The sequence below is a fragment of the Salvelinus sp. IW2-2015 genome, linkage group LG11, assembly GCF_002910315.2.
Source record: "Salvelinus sp. IW2-2015 linkage group LG11, ASM291031v2, whole genome shotgun sequence".
NCBI lineage: Eukaryota > Metazoa > Chordata > Actinopteri > Salmoniformes > Salmonidae > Salvelinus > Salvelinus sp. IW2-2015.
The window spans coordinates 50,803,619-50,825,558 of record NC_036851.1 but is presented as its reverse complement, the minus strand read 5'-3'; the positions used below and the strand labels follow the sequence as shown (position 1 = coordinate 50,825,558).

At 43.9% G+C, this 21,940-nt stretch overlaps 1 protein-coding gene across 1 annotated transcript in view; it reads left to right on the top strand.

Annotated features, from left to right (window-relative positions):
• The window catches only part of LOC111970541 (acid-sensing ion channel 1B), a 116,941-nt gene that overhangs the window by 64,679 nt on the left and 30,322 nt on the right, over positions 1-21,940 (top strand). The window contains 2 exon segments of the mRNA XM_023997361.1: positions 5,432-5,582; positions 12,099-12,226. Of these exon segments, the coding sequence (XP_023853129.1) occupies positions 5,432-5,582; positions 12,099-12,226 (279 nt within the window).

Genomic DNA, 21,940 nt, shown 5'->3' with positions numbered 1-21,940 from the left:
ACCAGTCTGGGTCACACCTCCACCACAGGTCTGGAGTCACACCTCACCCCACGGTTTGGAAGTCCAGTCCTTAACCACCCACCAGGTCTGGAGTCAGTCCCTTCCCACCACCAGGTCTGGAGTCAGTCCTTCCACCACCAGGGGACTGACTCTCAGCTGGCAGTCACCACGCTCCCACCGAGTTCTGAGTCTAGTCCTTCCACCACCAGGTCTGGAGTCACACCTCACCACCAGGTTTGGAGTCATCCCTATCCTCTACCACCAGTCTGGAGTCACACCTCACCACCAGGTCTGGAGTCAGTCCCTTCTCACCACCCAGGTCTGGAGTCACACCTCACCACCAGGTCTGGAGTCAGTACCTTCCCACCACCATCTGACTCACCCTCACCACCGGTCTGGAGTCGTTACCTTCACCTACTCCCACCAGGTCTGGAGTCAGTTCCTTTCTCCACCACCAGGTCTGGAGTCAGTCCCTTCTCATCCACCAGGTCTGGAGTCAGTCCCTTCTCACACCAGGTCTGGACTCACACCTCACCACCAGGTCTGGAGTCCACACCTCACCACCAGGTCTGGAGTCACACCTCACCACCAGGTCTGGAGTCACACCTCACCACCAGGTTGGAGTCACACCTCACCACCAGGTCGTGGAGTCAGTCCCTTCCCACCACCAGGTCTGGAGTCACACCTCACCAGCCAGGTCTGGAGTGTCACACACTCACCACCAGGTCTGAGGTCAGTCCCTCCCACCACCAGGTTTCTGGAGTCACCACTCGCCAACCACCAAAGGTCTTGGGAGGTGTTCCCCGTTAGGGCCGTGCCGAATTTCAACCAAGGCCAGCGGCGCCCTGCAAGTGGACACTGGACTGTCTAGTCCTGAAAGCTGTATGATGCGATATTTCATTTAAAAATGCTTCACACCAGGTCTGGAGTCACACCTCACCACCAGGTCTGGAGTCAGTCCCTTCCCACCACCAGGTCTGGAGTCACACCTCACCACCAGGTCTGGAGTCAGTCCCTTCTATTCACCAGGCAGCTGCTGCTGCAGTGAGTCCCTTCTCACTTTACTCTGCCAGCCAGCCCCAGTCACACTTCTGTCTTAAGGTCAAACCTCATATTACTATGGGTGACATATTGCAGGGGGCATTTCATTAAATGTTGATACGTGCGTCTCTTGAGGGGTGTCAGTGCCAATATCTTAGGCCGCAGTGCAAAGTCATTTTTTTCTTTGTCACGTGATAGTTCCGATTTTCAGAAAGGCAGGAAGGCTGCAGCAAAATCATTCATTTCTGCCACAAATACTTCCGTTGGCGGTTTGTCAAATAATCCGTTTTACATCGCCCTTCAAGTAATCAGTCCGTCCTTGAGTATCGTGTATCTTCTGGTCTTGATGTGTCCTTTATTCAAATACAGCTTTTTGAAATACCAACAGGCCCCTGTTGTCGACTCCACCAAGAATCAATACATGCAAAACATGGATATTTATCTCAACCTTATTATGCCACTATAAGATGCCATACATAAGAGACAACATTCTTTACATACGACAGATAAATAAATAGTCTTCGACCTTTAGCTACTTTGATGCTCTTAGCTTTCTGAGAGCCTTGGGATTTAGATTTATTTAACCCTTATTTTACCAGGTAAGTTGACTGAGAACACATTGTCATTTACATCAACGACCTGGGGAATAGTTACATGTCCCTAATGACACCATGCTCCTTATATAGGGTGTGCGTTTGTACTCTGGCCCTCCAGAACACACCCACGGTACTATGTAGGAATAGGGTACAATTCGGGGCGATCACTTAATCAGGTTCCTTGACCCGAGTTGGAGGAACATTCGATGTTACATTTACATTACATTTAAGTCATTTAGCAGACGCTCTTATCCAGAGCGACTTACAAATTGGTGCATTCACCTTATGATACCGCTGGAACAACCACTTTACAATAGTGCATCTAACTCTTTTAAGGGGGGGGGGGGTTAGAAGGATTACTTTATCCTATCCTAGGTATTCCTTAAAGAGGTGGGGTTTCAGGTGTCTCCGGAAGGTGGTGATTGACTCCGCTGACCTGGCGTCGTGAGGGAGTTTGTTCCACCATTGGGGTGCCAGAGCAGCGAACAGTTTTGACTGGGCTGAGCGGGAACTGTACTTCCTCAGAGGTAGGGAGGCGAGCAGGCCAGAGGTGGATGAACGCAGTGCCCTTGTTTGGGTGTAGGGCCTGATCAGAGCCTGAAGGTACGGAGGTGCCGTTCCCCTCACAGCTCCGTAGGCAAGCACCATGGTCTTGTAGCGGATGCGAGCTTCAACTGGAAGCCAGTGGAGAGAGCGGAGGAGCGGGGTGACGTGAGAGACTTGGGAAGTTGAACACCAGACGGGCTGCGGCGTTCTGGATGAGTTGTAGGGGTTTAATGGCACAGGCAGGGAGCCAGCCAACAGCGAGTTGCAGTAATCCAGACGGGAGATGACAAGTGCCTGGATTAGGACCTGCGCCGCTTCCTGCGTGAGGCAGGGTCGTACTCTGCGAATGTTGTAGAGCATGAACCTACAGGAACGGGTCACCGCCTTGATGTTAGTTGAGAACGAGGGTGTTGTCCAGGATCACGCCAAGGTTCTTAGCACTCTGGGAGGAGGACACAATGGAGTTGTCAACCGTGATGGCGAGATCATGGAACGGGCAGTCCTTCCCGGGAGGAAGAGCAGCTCCGTTTGCCGAGGTTCAGCTTGAGGTGGTGATCCGTCATCCACACTGATATGTCTGCCAGACATGCAGAGATGCGATTCACCACCTGGTTATCAGAGGGGGGAAAGGAGAAGATTAATTGTGTGTCGTCTGCATAGCAATGATAGGAGAGACCATGTGAGGATATGACAGAGCCAAGTGACTTGGTTATAGCGAGAATAGGAGAGGGCCTAGAACAGAGCCCTGGGGACACCAGTGGTGAGAGCACGTGGTGCGGAGACAGATTCTCGCCACGCCACCTGGTAGGAGCGACCTGTCAGGTAGGACGCAATCCAAGCGTGGGCCGCGCCGGAGATGCCCAGCTCGGAGAGGGTGGAGAGGAGGATCTGATGGTTCACGTATCAAAGGCAGCCGATAGGTCTAGAAGGATGAGAGCAGAGGAGAGAGAGTATGCTTTAGCAGTGCGGAGCGCCTCCGTGACACAGAGAAGAGCAGTCTCAGTTGAATGACTAGTCTGAAACCTGACTGATTTGGATCAGAAGGTCATTCTGGAGAGATAGCAGGAGAGCTGCCCAAGGACGGCACGTTCAAGAGTTTTGGAGAGAAAAGAAAGAAGGGATACTGGTCTGTAGTTGTTGACATCGGAGGGATCGAGTGTAGGTTTTTTCAGAAGGGGTGCAACTCTCGCTCTCTTGAAGACGGAAGGGACGTAGCCAGCGGTCAAGGATGAGTTGATGAGCGAGTTGAGGTAAGGGAGAAGGTCTCCGGAAATGGTCTGGAGAAGAGAGGAGGGGATAGGGTCAAGCGGGCAGGTTGTTGGCGGCCGGCCGTCACAAGACGCGAGATTTCATCTGGAGAGAGAGGGGAGAAAGAGGTCAAAGCACAGGGTAGGGCAGTGTGAGCAGAACCAGCGGTGTCGTTTGACTTGCAAACGAGGATCGATGTCGTCGACCTTCTTTTCAAAATGGTTGACGAAGTCATCAGCAGAGAGGGGGGGGAGGAGGGGAGGAGGATTCAGGAGGGAGGAGAAGGTGGCAAAGAGCTCTTAGGGTTAGAGGCAGATGCTTGGAATTTAGAGTGGTAGAAATTGGCTTTAGCAGCAGAGACAGAAGAGGAGAATGTAGAGAGGAGGGAGTGAAAGGATGCCAGGTCCGCAGGGAGGCGAGTTTTCCTCCATTTCCGCTCGGCTGCCCGGAGCCCTGTTCTGTGAGCTCGCAATGAGTCGTCGAGCCCCGGAGCAGGAGGGGAGGACCGAGCCGGCCTGGAGGATAGGGGACATAGAGAGTCAAAGGATGCAGAAAGGGAGGAGAGGGGGGAGGGTTGGAGGAGGCAGAACAGGAATAGGTTGGAGAGGTTTGAAGCAGAGGGAAGAGATGATAGGATGGAAGAGGAGAGAGTAGCGGGGGAGAGAGAGCGAAGGTTGGGACGGCGCGATACCATCCGAGTATGGGCAGTGTGGGAAGTGTTGGATGAGAGCGAGAGGGAAAAGGATACAAGGTAGTGGTCGGAGACTTGGAGGGGAGTTGCAATGAGATTAGTGGAAGAACAGCATCTAGTAAAGATGAGGTCAAGCGTATTGCCTGCCTTGTGAGTAGGGGGGGAAGGTGAGAGGGTGAGGTCAAAAGAGGAGAGGAGTGGAAAGAAGGAGGCAGAGAAGAATGAGTCAAAGGTAGACGTGGGGAGGTTAAAGTCACCCAGAACTGTGAGAGGTGAGCCATCCTCAGGAAAGGAACTTATCAGGGCGTCAAGCTCATTGATGAACTCTCCAAGGGAACCTGGAGGGCGATAAATGATAAGGATGTTAAGCTTGAAAGGGCTGGTAACTGTGACAGCATGGAATTCAAAGGAGGATGTTGGAGCCAGAGCCTCCCTTTTCCATTTTCCTGATGTCTTGAATGTGATTGCACCTCCATTCGTTCACTACCCGTCATGTCTGAGGCAGCCTCCCCACCGGGTTGTGTCGTTTCCACTCTTGCCCTCCCGTTGCGCCACAGTTTGCTTGGCCAACTTGTAACATTGTCCCAGAATCAGCTTAGGACGCTACTACACAGGCAAACCTTCTCATGAAACATTGATTTCAATGTGTGTGCTCCTTTACAGTAACTAAAAGGCGTTTATGATACCACATCTAGAATGAGTCTCTCTGTGTGTCGGGATCAAAGAGTTTGAACAATAGTCTTAGCTATCGATTTGTAAAGAAATATTATTATTTTTTGCAACTGTAGGTAGCGTTAGCTAAAGCTAGTCGACTGTACCGGCGCCAAAACGATGGTATTTTTCATCTTATAGCTTGTTCTCCATCTTGTTCTCCATCTTGTTCTCCATCTTGTTCTCCATCTTGTTCTCCATCTTCTTTTTATTATAGTGAGACAACATGTTTTCAGAACTTTTATTTCCATGACTGATCAAATGTCTCTCTCTTGACCCTCTGCGACAGACATATAGTGAGCAAATATGTTTGGAACATCAAATCGCAATACAATCGCAGTATCGCATCGCAATACATATAGAATCGTGAGAATTGCAATACATATCGTATCGGTACCTAAGTAACGTGATAATATCGTATCGTGAGGTCCCTGGCAATTTCCAGCCCTACTGTATAGGGAATAGGGTACCTTGTGTCTCTGGTCAAAAGTAGTGCCCTTTATTGGGAATTGGTTTCCAATTTGAGTCACAGACATTGCTTTGTTCTTCATTATATTGCTGCCACTCATTGACAGCCCTTTGTCTCTTGTTGTTTCAGATCTTCACCCGTTATGGGAAGTGCTACACATTCAACTCGGGTCAAGATAACCGCCCGCTGCTGGTGACCATGAAGGGAGGGATGGGTAACGGACTGGAGCTGATGCTTGATATCCAACAAGACGAATACCTGCCCGTCTGGGGAGAAACAGGTGAGGAGGGAGGGAGGGATGGAGGGAGGGTCAATCATCCAATCCTCACAGATCTTCAGGATGCCATAAGGAGGAAGAGGGGCTACTATTCCATTTTGGAGTCAGGGAAGTATGTCGTCAAACCACAACAAACCTTGAACTAAAAAGTGATTTATTGAAGTCAAGTGCTCAAGTATGTCAAACATGCAGTGTTTGTAAATGTGAAACCACTTCAAAAGAGTCAACAGAGAAACAAACATTAGCTAGTTGCAAAGGAAAGGAAGATAGACAGACAGACAAGAAAACTAGTCCATGTAGAATTGATTTCCAAACTCTCAGTTTCAAAATCAACTTAATGAATCTGTTTTAAAATAAAGTCAAGCGCTCAAAAAACGTTGATATTTCCAGAAGACAAATAATATCATTGAAGAGAGATCAGAAGCTTCACAGTAAACATATGTTCCTCTTCACCAACTATGAATCTCGCTCTGGAAATTCATACTCGACACAGTTGAACCACAGTTGCAGTGAAAACTGTACATGATCAACTCTTGTAGATCAAGACGGATTGGGGTCGATTTATCGAATGCTTCTTTAATGTCATTTAATTGTATCTCTTGTCAGGAATGCTTAGTTTCTGCATGAATCAAATGAAAGAATATGCCGGTATTGCGATGAAAATCAATGCAGGGCTTCTCTCTGCCACAGTATGTAGACGTAGTGTCTGTGTGGAAAGACTAGGGTTGCACATTTTGGGGAATATCCAGAGGTGGAAACTTTTCGTGGGAATTAACGGGAATATATGGGAATTAACGGAAATATATGATAATTAATATTAATACCATTTAAATGTAGATGTTTTTTTGCATTGGATATATTTACCATATCATTTGGAGACTGAAACATAATCTTTTTACCTTATCATAAGTAGACATATTAAATCCTTTCAATAGAAATTTAAAAAACGATTTAGTTACGAATTTAACTTGAATTAAATGACTTGACTCTTCACATTGAATGATCCCCTCTTCACATATTGAATGATCCCCAATGATCCATCGCATCTCCCAAAAACGTTTTCAACATACATCTGTAAAATGATAGTCTAGAAACTAAAGCTTTGGTTGTCTTCCTCTCAGGCTTCCATGTCTTCTCTGTGGACCTCCTCAATGTCCACCTCTTGAACATCAGACTCTGAGGCCTCATCTTCACTATCACTTTCCAACCTTGAGGATGGCTCGTTGTCAGGCTCAAAAAGCCTCAAATTTGCCCGGATGGCCACCAATTCTTCAACCCTTGTATTGGTCAGCCTGTTGCGTGCTTTGGTCTGTGTGTTCCCAAACAAGGACCAGATGCGTTCTGAGGCGGCTGATGTTGGTGGGATTTGGAGGATGATGGAGGCAACAGAGGAAAGAGCCTCAGATCCACAAAGTCCCTTCCACCAGGTGGCTGATGAGATATGTTGGCACGACTGCCATATTGCATCTCCATCCCAAGGCCCTTGCTTGGAAGTGTACTTCGCCAGACTGCCAAGAACCTTGCCCTCATCTAGGCCAAGGTGACGAGACACGGTAGTGATGACACCATAGGCCTTATTGATCTCTGCACCAGACAGGATGCTCTTGCCAGCATACTTGGGGTCCAAAATGTACGCTGCGGCATGTGTGGGCTTCAGTCAGAAGTCTTCACGCTTTTTGATGTATTTCAGAACTGCAGTTTCCTCTGCTTGGATCAACAGTGAAGTGGGCAGGGCAGTACGGATTTCTTCTCTTACATCTGCAAGCAGAGTCTGAACATCAGACAGGATGACATTGTCTCCTTCAATCCGTGCAATGGCTACTGCTATAGGTTTCAGGAGTTTCAGGCTGCTTACCTCTTTCTCCCAAAATACATAATCCAGAAAGATCCTCTTGATGGAGCTGTCCATATCGCAGACTGTGATATGACCATTTCTTGGAGAGACTCCTTCCCCTCCAGGAGACTGTCAAACATTATGACAACACCACCCCAATGGGTGTTGCTGGGCAGCTTCAATGTGGTGCTCTTATTCTTCTCACTTTGCTTGGTGAGGTAGATTGTTGCTTTAACTCGATGACCCTTCACATACCTAACAATTTCCTTCGCTCTCTTGTAGAGAGTATCCATTGTTTTCAGTGCCATGATGTCCTTGAGGAGCAGATTCAATGCATGAGCAGCACAGCCAATGGGTGTGATGTGTGGCTAGGACTCCTCCACTTCAGACCAAGCAGCCTTCATGTTTGCAGCATTATCTGTCACCAGTGCAAATACCTTCTGTGGTCCAAGGTCATTGATGACTGCCTTCAGCTCATCTGCAATGTGGAGACCGGTGTGTCTGTTGTGCCTTGTGTCTGTGCTCTTGTAAAATACTGGTTGAGGGGTAGAGATTATGTAGTTTATTATTCCTTGCCCACGAACCACCCATCATGATGAGATGATTGCAATACAGTCTGCTTTCTCTATGATTTGCTTGACCTCCACTTAAACTCTGTTGAACTCTGCATCCAGCAAATGAGTAGATAAGCATGTCTGATTGGAGGGGTGTATGCTGGGCGAAGAACATTTAGGAATCTCTTCCAATACACATTGCCTGTGGGCATCAGAGGTGAACCAGTTGCATACACAGCTCGAGCAAGACATTCATCAGCATTTCTCTGACTACGTTCCTCCATTGAGTCAAAAAAACTTCTGATTCCAGGAGGACCATGAGCTGTTGCTATCGCTAAGGTGTCTGATTCATCATTTTCACCTCAAATAGAAGTAGAGGGTCTTTTGTCAGAGGTTACTTGTTATGAGCGCTGAGGGAACTTTATGCACTTGGCCAGATGATTCTGTGTTGCATTCGTCACATAATATTATTTGGCACAGTATTTGCAAATGTACACAGATTTACCTTCCACAATAGCTGCAGTGAAATGTCTCCACACATCAGATAGTGCCTGTGGCATTTTCCTGTAAAGATGAGAAAAAAAAATGTTAAAAAAACAAATGCATTTTTATGTACAGATAAATAGTTAAGCAGTTAGATTAAACAACTCCTTTGTAAGATACAAGTTTTAAAATTAAACATGTATGGAAACAGGTGAATTAACACTCCGCAGTTAGCATGCTCAAGCAAGCTAAAACCCACATGGTGGCAAAAACTAACTAGCAGAAATGATTAACAAGTTAGAAATTATTTAAATGCACTTTGCTGTAGGCTACTATTTACTAGTTAACAAAAATTATATTCACCCCACCCAGTATTGTAATAAAAACTTACCAGAAAGCATGTAGTCCTTGGCTCAGACAGTGTAGTAGTGTGGGCTCAATAGCATCTCATTAGTGTGCAAGATCTTGAAAATCAGCTGTACATGTGATGAAAGAATGCACTGTGCATGCAGAGGGTTGCAATTCTATTGAATTGGGGATAGTTTAACCAAAATATGCCACAAGACCTGGAATTTCCTTATGTGTATCCCACAAAAATGTTCACAGTTATAAGCCAACTTTTTTGATGAATTTAAGCAGAATTCCCCAAATTCCAGGGTTTAACTTCCCATGGAAATCTTTCCGGAAACGTTCCGGAAATTTACTGGAAGGTTTCCGACCCTTTGCAACCCTAGGAAATACACAATATGTACGTAGTGTCTGTGTGGAAATACCAATGCAGGGCTTCTTTCTGCCACAGTATGTAGACGTAGTGTCTATGTGGAAATACCAATGCAGGGCTTCTTTCTGCCACAGTATGTAGACGTAGTGTCTATGTGGAAATACCAATGCAGGGCTTCTCTCTGCCACAGTATGTTGACCTTTCACTCTTCCTCAAAGGGACAATCCACGATCTGGGAATCTGTTCAGTAGTCATTTCAATTTTTGATATTTACCCAGCTATATATCAAAATAAGTGGCGGGGCTGAAAAACAAATCTCATATTGTAGCTTTAAGTCAAAGGCTTCAAACGTTTCCGGAGTGAATATGTGTAATTGAACACATGCATACAATAGCGATTTGCATTTCTTCGTCAATTCTTCATTCGTATTCCAATATTTAGGCCAAATATGCTATTTTTAACAATGTAGCGGTGACAGATAGCAGTGCAAGGAGGAACCTAGGTTCTGAGTGCCATGCCCTGGTGTGTTCCCTTGGCAATTACACAAATGTCTCCGTATCCCTTCTCAAGACGAGCAGTGACTTACTGGTAATATATATCTGATGCTCTCTTCTTTTATTATAATTGGGGTTTTTTGCACCCTTTTCTCCCCAATTTCGTGGTATCCAATTGGTAGTTAGTCTTGTCCCATTGCTGAAACTCCCGTACGGACTCGGGAGAGGCGAAGGTCAAGAGCCATGCGTCCTCCGAAACACAACCCAACCAAGCTGCACTGCTTCTTGGCACAATCCCCGCTTATCCCGGAAGCCAGCCACCAATGTGTCGGAGGAAGCACCATACACCTGGCGACCATGCCCCTGGCCCGCCACAGGAGTCGCTAGAGTGTCATGGGACAAGGATATCCCTGCCGGCCAAACACACCCGAAACAATTGTCAAGTAAAATATATACGTCAGTGGTTCTGCAATAAGTAGGGCAGAAAGCTGTAGTAAGAAGGGATCAAGTGAATCAGCCCCTGTGGATTTATGATATGTAGCAAAGCACTTAGTCCATCATAAATATCAAATGGTTGAAATGAAAATAAAGTCTATGACTCTATTAGTGCATCACTGGGCTCCCGAGTGGCGCAGTGGTCTAAGACATTGCATCTCAATCCTAATGGTGTCACTACAGACACCCCTGGTTCGAATCCAGACTGTATCACAACCAGCTGTGATTGGGAGTCCCATAGGGTCATTGTAAATAAGAATTTGTTCTTAACTGACCAGCCTAGTTAAATAAAATTAAAAAGCTGCTAGCTGTGCCACTAGAGATCCTGGTTTGAGTCCAGGCTCTGTCGCAGCCAGCCGCGAATGGGAGACCCTTTGGCCCAGCGTCATCCCGTTTAGGGGCAGTTTGGTCGGCAGGGATGTTCTTGGCTCATCGCGCGCTAGTGACTCCTGTGGCGGGCCGGGCGCAGTGCGTGCTGACAAGGTCGCCAGGTGTACGGTGTTTTCTCTGACACATTGGCTTCCAGGTTAAGCAGTGCGGCTTGGCTGGGTTATGTTTCAGACACACGGCGTGCAACCTTCGCCTCTCCCAAGTCCGTACAGACTGTAACTACCAATTGGATACCACGAAAAAGGGGTTAGAAAATACAAAATACAATCTGTTCTTAGATATTAGTATAGTTAGATCTTGGATAGTTAGATATTAGTGTAGTTAGATAGTTAGATAACAGTGTAGTTTGATAGTTAGATATTGGATAGTTAGATAGTAGTGTAGTTTGATAGTTAGATATTAGTGTAGTTAGATAGTTAGATAACAGTGTAGTTAGATAGTTAGATATTGGATAGTTAGATATTAGTGTAGTTAGATAGTTAGATATTGGAGTCACTAGTGCGCGATGGGCCAAGAACATCCCTGCCGGCCCTAGTTGGATAGTTAGATATTAATGTAGTTAGATAGTTAGATATTGGATAGTTAGATATCACTGTAGTTAGATAGCAGGTCAGACAAGAGCATATAAGGAGGTTGACGGAGGGCAGTAAAGTCCCACTACAGTCAAATGGAAATTATTACTAAGGCCCACATACAGTATAAGTGTAGACATTCAAATTGCTTAGGGACAGAGGTGGCAATGGATACAGAAACATTTAAGTTGCTTTTTATGTATATGGCGACACCCCCTCTTCTGCCAACTCTATCAGATCTAAAAACAGTATAACATTTACATTTACATTTAAGTCATTTAGCAGACGCTTTTATCCAGAGCGACTTACAAATTGGAGAGCGACTTACAAATTGGATAACCAGTTGGATGGGGGTAGGGGATGGATAAGGAGTTTGGGGCTATGGCATGGATAGGGTTAGAGGATGGATAGGGGATGGAGTTAAGGGATGGATAGGGGATGGAGTATGGAGATGGTAGGGCATGGGGTTAGGGGATGGATAGGGGATGGATAGGGGATGGATAGGGGATGGGTTAGGGATGGATAGGGATGGGGTTAAGGGATGGATAGGGGATGGAGTTATGGGTTGGATAGGGGATGGAGTTAGGGATGGATAGGGGGATGTGGGGTAGGGGTGATGGATAGGGGATGGGGTTAGGGGATGGATAGGGGATGGGGTTAAGGGATGGATAGGGGATGGGGTTAAGGGATGGATAGGGGATGGGGTTAGGGGATGGATGAGGTATGGGATAGGATAGGGTGTAGGCTACTCCATTGCAGTAGGAACATCAATTATATAAATCATTGTGACATTCATCTGTTCTTCTGATTCCTAATTGTGATAAGATTTTCTGGTTTTTTTTCAGACTGAGTAATACCTGGTGGTTCATTTTTTCAGACTGAGTAATACCTGGCGGTTCATTTTTTCAGACTGAGTAATACCTGGCGGTTCATTTTTTCAGATGCATGTTTCTTGCTTTTCCCTTCTTCTCTCCAGATGAGACGTCATTTGAGGCAGGCATCAAGGTCCAGATCCACACCCAGGACGAGCCACCCTTCATTGACCAGCTGGGTTTCGGAGTGGCCCCGGGCTTCCAGACCTTCGTATCCTGTCAGGAACAACGGGTAGGGTGTCACTCAATCAATTCATCAATCAATTAAGACAGCCATTAGTGGCTCTTACACATGTGGGCTTGCTCCAGGGAAGGAGGTCACAACATTGGTCAAAACAAATAATGATTGTCTCGGTTATTGTTGTTGTCGATAAGTGGTAGGTTGTTTTGTTGTTTATGATTCCCGATGATGTCATCCTGCTACCTTTAAAGGGGCTGAAATATGTAAGTGTGTTTTCAGCTACTCAACCAGCATGTACCATTTCATTATATTTATTTCTGAAGGCCATGTTCTTGTTGAAAGCAGGACGAGGTAATTCTGAAACCTAGTCAGTCAGTTTCACGTTAAACAGACTCTGACCTCTCCACTGTCATTTCTTTTTCCTGTTACATTACGGGAATCTCATCAGTGGCTTGGTGGGAATCCACACTTTTTCAATCAGTGCTCCCATGCCCTCTTTGTCTCTCTGGGAGAGAAGAGAACTCACCTCTGAATAATTCCATATGATATATACCCATCAGGGGTTGGAACCTTAATTATTATTATCTTAATTGTTTCATTCTGAACTGAAACACTTTTTTTTCGTACCGTTCCGAGCGAAAAGAAGGAAGCCTGTACAGAATACAAATATTCCAAAACATGCATCCTGTTTGCAGTAAGGCACTAAAGTAAAATATTGTCAAAGAAATGTACTTTATGTCCTGAATACAAGATGTAATGTTTGGGGAAAATCCAACACAGCACATCACTGAGTACCACTTTTCATATTTTCAAGCGTGGTGGTAGCTGCATCATGTTATGGGTATGCTAGTCCTTGGCAAGGACTATGGTTTTTTAGTATAAAAGAAGTGGAATAGAGCTAAGCACAGGCAAAATCCTAGAGGATAACCTGGTTCAGTCTGCTTTCCAACAAGCACTGGGAGACAAATTCACCTTTCAGAAGGACAATAGACTAAAACACATGGCCAAATCTACATTTAGTAGCCTAGTTACAGTTTTGACTTAAATAGGCTTGAAAATCTCTGGCAAGACTTGAAATTGGCTGTCTAGCAATGATCAACAACCAATCGACTGACCGACCAACAAACCAAACGGCCAACCAGAGCTTGAAGAATAATAATAATACAAAAAGTGAACATATTGTCCAATCCAGGTGTGCAAAGCTCTTAGAGACTTACCCAGAAAGACTCACAACAAAAATTCTAGCTAAATGCTTGGTGCATAGAGTTTAAAAGGTTTTGCCAGATATTATTCATCCTAATCAGACAGGTTTTTTACATGGACGATACATTGGAGATAATATAAGACAAGTACTGGAAACAATAGAATACTATGAAATATCGGGAAAACCAGGCCTGGTTTTCATAGCTGACTTTGAAAAGGCTTTTGATAAAGGACGACTCGAGTTTATATATAAATGCCTGGAATATTTCAATTTCGGAGTATCTCATATAAAATGGGTTAAAGTTATGTATAGTAAACCTAGGTGTAAAATAGTAAATAATGGCTACATCTCAGAAAGTTTTAAACTGTCAAGAGGAGTAAAACAAGGTTGTCCACTATTGGCATATCTATGTATTATTGCCATTGAAATGTCAGCTGTTAAAATTAGATCCAACTAGAATATTAAGGAATTAGAAATCCAGGGATAAAAAACAAAGGTGTCATTGTATGCTGATGATTCATGTTTTCTTTTAAAACCACAATTAGAATCCCTCCACAGCCTCATATAGGATCTAGATACGTTTTCTAACCTCTCTGGATTAAAACCAAATTATGATAAGTGTACTATGTTATGTATTGGATCACAAAAAAATTCTACTTTTCCATTACTGTGTAGTTTACAAATAAAATGGTCTGACGGGGATGTGGACATACTCGGTATGCATATCCAGAAAGAAAGAAATTATCTCACTCCAATTAATTTGAATAGAAAGTTAGCAAAAATAGATAAGATCTTGCTACCATGGAAAGGAAAATACCTGTCTATTTGTGGAAAAATCACCCTGATTAACTCTTTAGTCATATCACAGTTTACCTATTTGCTTATGGTTTTGCCTACACCTAGTAACCTGCTTTTTAAATTATATATATATTTTTTAATCAATTTTATTTGGAATGGCAAGCCAGACAACAGTAAAAGGGCCTATTTATATAATGAATATGAGTTCTGGGGACAGAAATGATTAAATATTAAAGCATTAGACCTCTCACTAAAGCATCAGTCATACAAAAATGGTTCTCTAGTCAAATTAGTAAGAATGTTTCACCCCGTGTTCAAGAATGGCCTTTTCCCCTTTATGCAGATTCCAACTGCTCACTTTTGGTTATTTGAAAACAAAATAATCTCCAAAATATTGTTCTTTTTTAAACAAGTCATAGAAAAATGGTTCAGTTTAATCCACCTGAAAAGACAGAACAAATAATACAACAAATACTGTGGTTAAACTCAAATATACTACTTGATAAAAAAACTAAAAAAGGTATAATCTTTGTAAATTATATCATAAATAGGACTGGTGGAGTTATGTCACACATGCAGCTAACACAGACATATTGAAATGTCTGCTCTACCCAAAATTACAACCAACTAATTTCAGCATTACCACAAAAATGTAAGATGCAAGTGGAAGGGGGAAAAAGTAAGGAACTTGTTTGTCGGCCTTGCATTAAAGACCAAAAATGGTTAAAGAAAATTGTGATAAATAAAAAATATATACCAGTTTCATTTAAGGACCAAAGAATTGACAGCTGTGCCATATAAATTACATAATAGTTGGGAAGAGACTTTCGATGTACCGATTCCATGGCACATGGTTCATGAATTGATATGCAAAACGACGCCGGATTCAAAACTTAACATTTTTCAATTTTTCAATTAATATCTTATCGAGTACAGTCTTGAATTAATGTATTAATATTACCTCATCAGTGCTCATTACTGAACGTCGCAAACTCTTTGGATATCTGCACGAACCCTAGCTTCCATAATGAATCAGCGATATACAAATTGGCGTAATTATTTATTTACTAACTAACTAATCAAATCACATAATTACATAAAGAAACAATATAGTTATTGGTTACTAACACAATGCATTGATAAGTCCCTAGTAGGCTAAACCGGTATGACAGCTTGGTAGACAATGGAAAGGGGTGGGGACAGATAAAAAGCAGGAAAGACAAAATGGATTCATGACACACAGTTGATAATTATATTAATTGAAATGCTAATCCTTTGCACATGAACAGCCGCTCATTTGAAAATAATTGCAATGTATAAATTTACTGCCGTATGTCGTTGTTGTCTTCTCTTTTGGACTCGCCGGTCCGTCTGCTGGAGATTCAGTTCATCAGAGAGTCTCTGGTTAACTTCCCCAGAAGTCAGAATGTCTTTCGTAGTTGTCGCTTTCTCAGTGGCTCTGGATAGTGTCTGTTGTAATGGATACGTCAGGTGTACAGATGGTCGTTGCATAGAATAGATGCTTCCGTGGTTGTCGGTATTCTCGTACTAGACTTACGTAATTTCCAGCTGCAGACTAGTAATTCTACATCTAGGATTTGCTCTTATTCTGTAGTGATCGATAGTCTCAGAGTTGAACAATTTCCAGCTACACGCTGTATGATCTCCGTGGCCTATAGAGTTGTAGTTCTTAACCATTTCACATGTAGCGTCAGCTGCATGTTTTCTAGTCTAATGGTCTATAGAATTGTATCCATTCCAACATGCGGACTCTGTCCCGACATTCTCTGACTTATTGTACATTTTGTAGGAAGTGGTTTTATACTCTGTGGAAAAAGGTGCGATTCCATGACGCCTGATGTAATGTCTTGCCTCACAGGGCGTGGCCACTGACTAGTTAAAACTTTACATCTTAGTATCTCGTTTAGAAGTATCTTGTTTAGTATCTCGTTTAGAAGGCCAACATCACATTACATCTTCTCACAAATAGTTTCATATTTACTAATTAATTTTATCCAACATCTACTGTAGATGTAAACCTGACAGCTGGGAAATGTACACTTTAAGGGATACAGTTATGTGTGTTTCCTGTCCTTCATGAGATGAAACACACTCGACATGTGTCCACGGACCATTCCCACATTCTCCAAAATATAAATATTGTTTAATTCTCCCATTTTGGGGATTAGGAGTTTTGGCAAGAGAAGCTCTTTGTTCTCCATAGACTCTCTCCCTCAATACTGCATGGCAGTTTCTACGAGGTATTTATGACCGTTGTAAAACCTGATATGGGAGAATGAGTGAGAGAGAGAGGGGGGAGCCACAATATACACCCAAAAAGGGCCACGTCGTGACAGCTTCTTGTTTAACACTTTTTTGGTTACCACATGATCCCATATGTGTTATTTCATAGTTTTGATGTCTTCACTATTATTCTGCAAAGTAGAAAATAGTACAAATAAAGAAAAAATACTGAATGAGTAGGTGTGTCCAAACTTTTGACTGGTACTGTAAATGTGGAAAAGTCAAGGTGTGGGAATACTTTCTGAAGGCACTGTATGTGTAACTGATAGATGCGCACAACCACACACACCACACACACACACACACACACACACACACACACACACACACACACACACACACACACACACACACACACACACACACACACTACATGTTAATGCTTTTAAATGCATGTCAATTGTTTGTCTGTAATGTATTTTTGGTGATGTGTCGGACCCCAGTAAGACTAGCTGTCACCATTGGTGGCGACGAAAGGGGATCCCAAAAAGTTGAAATAAAAAGAAAAAAAATGTATCCTTAACTAGCATTGAAAAAGTGAATCCATTGTTCTCTTATTAAAAATCTCTATCTTTTGAATCACTCTTGTAACATCTGTAGCTTCTAGCTTCGGAGGGGGAAGGGGCAGGTAACCAACACACGTACTGGCAAAGGTTTTCAACTGGCAGGCAGACACTGACTGGAAGACGTTTCTCAGTGACACAGTGAGGGCTTTGCATAAGCGCTTTGTTGTGTTTTTATGTGGGTCTGGAAAAAAATGGTAGATCTTCCCCGGTTCTGTTTCGGTTCCAACCCCTTGTACCCATCCCTACCCTCTTATCGTGTATATCAAATCATGGCGCCGACAGAGAGGGCTGCCTTGCTTCTATCATCTACAAAACTTTGCAGTATTTCGTTTTTATGTATTATTCCTTACATTGTTAGCCCAGAAAAATGTTTGTGTTATTACATACAGCCGGAAATAACTTTAGGATATCAGGGCAACGGTAACTCACCAGCACTACCAGCATTACGACCAGGAATACAACTTTTCCGAAACGGATCCTTTGTTTGCAACCCCCGGGGCAATTGAACTGATTCCAGAAGCCGACCCAAAACAACGCCGGTGAGAGGTACTTGGAGTAGTCTTCTAGTCCGACTTAGAAGGTGCGCACACCACCCACCGCTTCCTAGTATATTACTCGTTAATGTTCAGTCTCTGGATAGAGGAGGGACATGTCCCAGAGGGACATCAGGGATTGTAATGTACTCTGTTTGTCACGATCGTCGTCAGGGTGGAAATGACCGGACCAAGGTGCAGCGTGGTGAGCGTACATTTTACTTTATTATAAATGTCGCCAACAAAAACAAGAAAGAACAAACACGAACGTGAAGCTTACTAGGGCTATACAGGCCACTAACAAAGTAAACTACCCACAACTAAGGTGGAAAAACAGGCTGCCTAAGTATGATTCCCAATCAGAGACAACGATAGACAGCTGTCCCTGATTGAGAACCATACATAGAAACAGAAATCATAGAAATCAAGAAACTAGAATGCCCACCCTAGTCACACCCTGGCCTAACCAAAATAGAGAATAAAAGCCTCTCTATGGCCAGGGCGTGACACTGTTTCACGGAAACATGGCTCTCTTGGGATATACTGTCTGAGTCGGTCCAACCAGTTGGGTTCTCAGTTCATTTCGCGGACAGGAATAAATATCTCTCCGGGAAGAAGAAGGGCAGTGTGAATGTTTCATGATTAACGACTCATGGTATAATTCTGATAACATATAGGAACTCAAGTCCTTTTGTTCACCCAACCTAGAATACCTCACAATCAAATGCCAACCGTATTACCTCCCAAGAGAATTCTCTTTGGTTATAGTCACAGTTGTGTATATTCCCCCTCAAGCCGATACCACGACGGCCCTCAAAGAACTTCACTGGACTTTATGCAACCTAGATATCCTGAGGCTGCATTTATTGTAGCTGGTGATTTTAACAAAGCAAATTTGAGGAAAAGGCTGCCGAAGTCCTATCAACATATTGACTGTAGTACAGAACATTTCCTGTAGCAGCAGCTACTCTTCCTGGGGTTTATTATGGATCCCCAATAGTTCCCGCCAAGGCAGCAGCTACTCTTCCTGGGGTTTATTATGTATCCCCAATAGTTCCCGCCAAGGCAGCAGCTACTCTTCCTGGGGTTTATTATGGATCCCCATTAGTTCCTGCCAAGGCAGCAGCTACTCTTCCTGGGGTTTATTATGGATCCCCATTAGTTCCTGCCAAGGCAGCAGCTACTCTTCCTGGGGTCCAGCAAAAATAACACATTAAGGCACATCACACACAACAACAAAAAACAGTACACCATAAAACATCATTACACAACTACATATCTACAACACAAAATACCTCCATACATCAATATTACAATGTACGTGTGTGTATATAGTGTGTGTGTGTGTGTGTATGCGTGAATGCGCAGATACGTATGATGAAAGGAACATAGGAGAAGAATTTGTTCATATTATCAATCCTGCCACGGTCACTTATGTCTTGGTGTGTGTATCCGGTGAATGTCTGTGTGTGCCCAGAGAGAGAGAGAGAGACAGACAGACAGACAGAGAGAGAGAGACAGAAAGAGAGACAGAAAGAGAGACAGACAGACAGACAGACAGACAGACAGACAGACAGACAGACAGACAGACAGAGAGACAGAGAGACAGAGAGACAGAGAGACAGAGAGACAGAGAGACAGAGAGACAGAGAGACAGAGAGAGAGAGAGGTAAGCATCCCGTGGTCTGCAGCCACAACACCATCAGCATACATAATACCACCGCAGACTGATTAGACCTGTACTGAACACACACCAAAACACACACTGACATCGACATACACACACACAAAAACACACACTAACACTGCCAGCATTAGAGAGAGGTTCTGTCCCTGCTTTCATTAATCTAATGCAATACAGTCACATTCAACCCTTTCGTTCCAAAGCTCTCCATTAGTGTGAAACTGTTTTGGTGCAAATATATAAATGAAAGGTCCGATGCAGTCGTTTTTATCCCAATATCAAACCATTTCTAGGTAACAATATACACGGCCGTGACCTTACTGTGATTTTTTTCAATTAAATTGTCAAAATAGAAACAAAAATAGCTTCTAAGCAAAGAGCAATTTCTCAAGGAAGAATTTTGCTAGGACTGTCTGAGTGGTCAGAGTGGGGAGGGGCAACCTGAAAACGATATGTAATTGGCAGAGGTTTGGAACTCATTTTCTTATTGGTCTATTTACTGCCTGCTGATGTCAGGCCAAAACTCCAACCCACCAAAACAGGCAGAAATTTCAGGCGTTCTTTTTAAACAGCTATTACACCTAATGGGCAACATCATCAATTTCACAGTATTATTCCAAACTCATAGTGTGGAAATATATATATATATAGTGCATTTGTAAAGGATTCAGACCCCTTGACTTTCTCTACATTTTGTTACAGTCTTATTCTAAAATTGATTAAATTATTTCAAATCTACACACAATACCTCATAATGACAAAGCGAAAGACAAACAAGTTTTTCGACATTTTTGCAAATGTATAAAAAAATAAAAAAACTGAAATATTCAGACTCTTTGCTATGAGACTCGAAATTGAGCTCAGGTGCATCCTGTTTCCATTTATCAACTTTGAGATGTTTCTACAACTTGATCATAGTCCATTTGTTATAAGTTCAATTGATTGGACATGATTTAAAAAGGCACACACCTGTTTATATAAGGTCCCACAGTTGACGGTGCATGACAGAGCAAAAACCAAGCCATGAAGTCGAAGGAATTGTCCATAGAACTCTGAGACAGGATGGTGAACTGAGGCACAGACCTGGGGAAGGGTGCCAAAAGATTTCTGCAGCAATGAAGATCCCCAAGAACACAGTGGCCTCCATCATTCTTAAATGGAAGAAGTTTGGAACCACCAAGACTCTTCCTAGAGCTGGCCGCCCAGCCAAACTGAGCATTTGGGGGAGAAGGGCCTTGGTCAGGGAGGTGACCAAGAACCCGATGGTCACTCTAACAGAGCTCTAGAGTTCCTCTGTGGAGATGGGAGAACCTTCCAGAAGGACAACCATCTCTGCAGCACTCCACCAATCAGGCCTTTATGGTAGAGTGGCCAGACGGAAGCCATTCCTCAGTAAAAGGCACATGACAGCCTGCTTAGAGTTTGCCAAAAGGCACCTAATTGACTCTCAGACCATGAGAAACAAGATTCTCTGGTCTGATGAAACCTAGATTGAAGTCTTTGGCCTGGATGCCAAGCGTCACGTCTGGAGGAAACCAGGCACCCTCCCTACAGTGAAGCATGGTGGTGGCAGCATCATGCTGTGGGCATGTTTTTCAGCGGCAAGGAATGGGAGACTAGTCAGGATCGATGGAATGATTAACGGAGCAAAGTACAGAGAGATCCTTGATGAAAACCTGCTCCAGAGCGCTCAGGACCTCAGACTGGGGCAAAGGTTCACCTTCCAACAGGACAACGACCCTAAGCACACAGCCAAGACAACGCAGGAGTGGCTTCGGGACAAGTCTCTGAATGTCCTTGAGTGGCCCAACCAGAGCCCGGTCTTGAACCCGATCCAACACCTCTGGAGAGACCTGAAAATAGCTGTGCAGCGACACTCCCCATCCAACCTGACAGAGCTTAAGAGGATCTGCGGAGAATCATGGGTGAAACTCCCCAAATACAGGTGTGCCAAGCTTGTAGCGTCATACCAAGAATAAAACATTCATAGTCACTTCAGCCTCAGAGAATTAGCCAGTAACTTTCAATTCGAGGAAATCGGGTTGAAAACTAAACAACACAGCTATTTGTTTCTCTTTCTACTGAGATGGCGGTTTCCGTTAAAAAACCTAAAGCCTTTCACAGACAGTTGCAAACACACAAAGACTCACAGAATCAAGCCTCCACAAATGCTTTCCAAAGGTACAATGAATGTGGGTGGCTTGTGTGGCTGGCTGTGTAGTGAATAGGGACCACCAGGCATGGTGAAATCATTATTCAGACGGCTGGATCTTCAGACAGGTTTGAAACAGATGATGAGTTGGACAAACCCAGAGAAAACTAGTTTTGTATCCCAAATGGCACCCCATTCCCTACCACCTATGGGCCCTGGTCAAAAGTAGTACACTATATAGGGAATAGGGCCCTGGTCAAAAGTAGTGCACTATATAGGGAATAGGGTGTCATGTGGGACACTGTGTGTGGCTCAGCCCATTGGGACCAGCACTGTTTAATTTTAATCTATTTTATTCTGCCTTCGCACCACTATGAATCCTCCCATCTGAAACACCAAATAGAGAAATCATTATCATTTTCTTCCACTCACATGGGACTCTGACTTCTTCAACTCCTACAGCCTGACGGCCTGCCGTATCGACTGTGAGACGCGCTACCTGGTGGAGAACGTAACGCCGCATG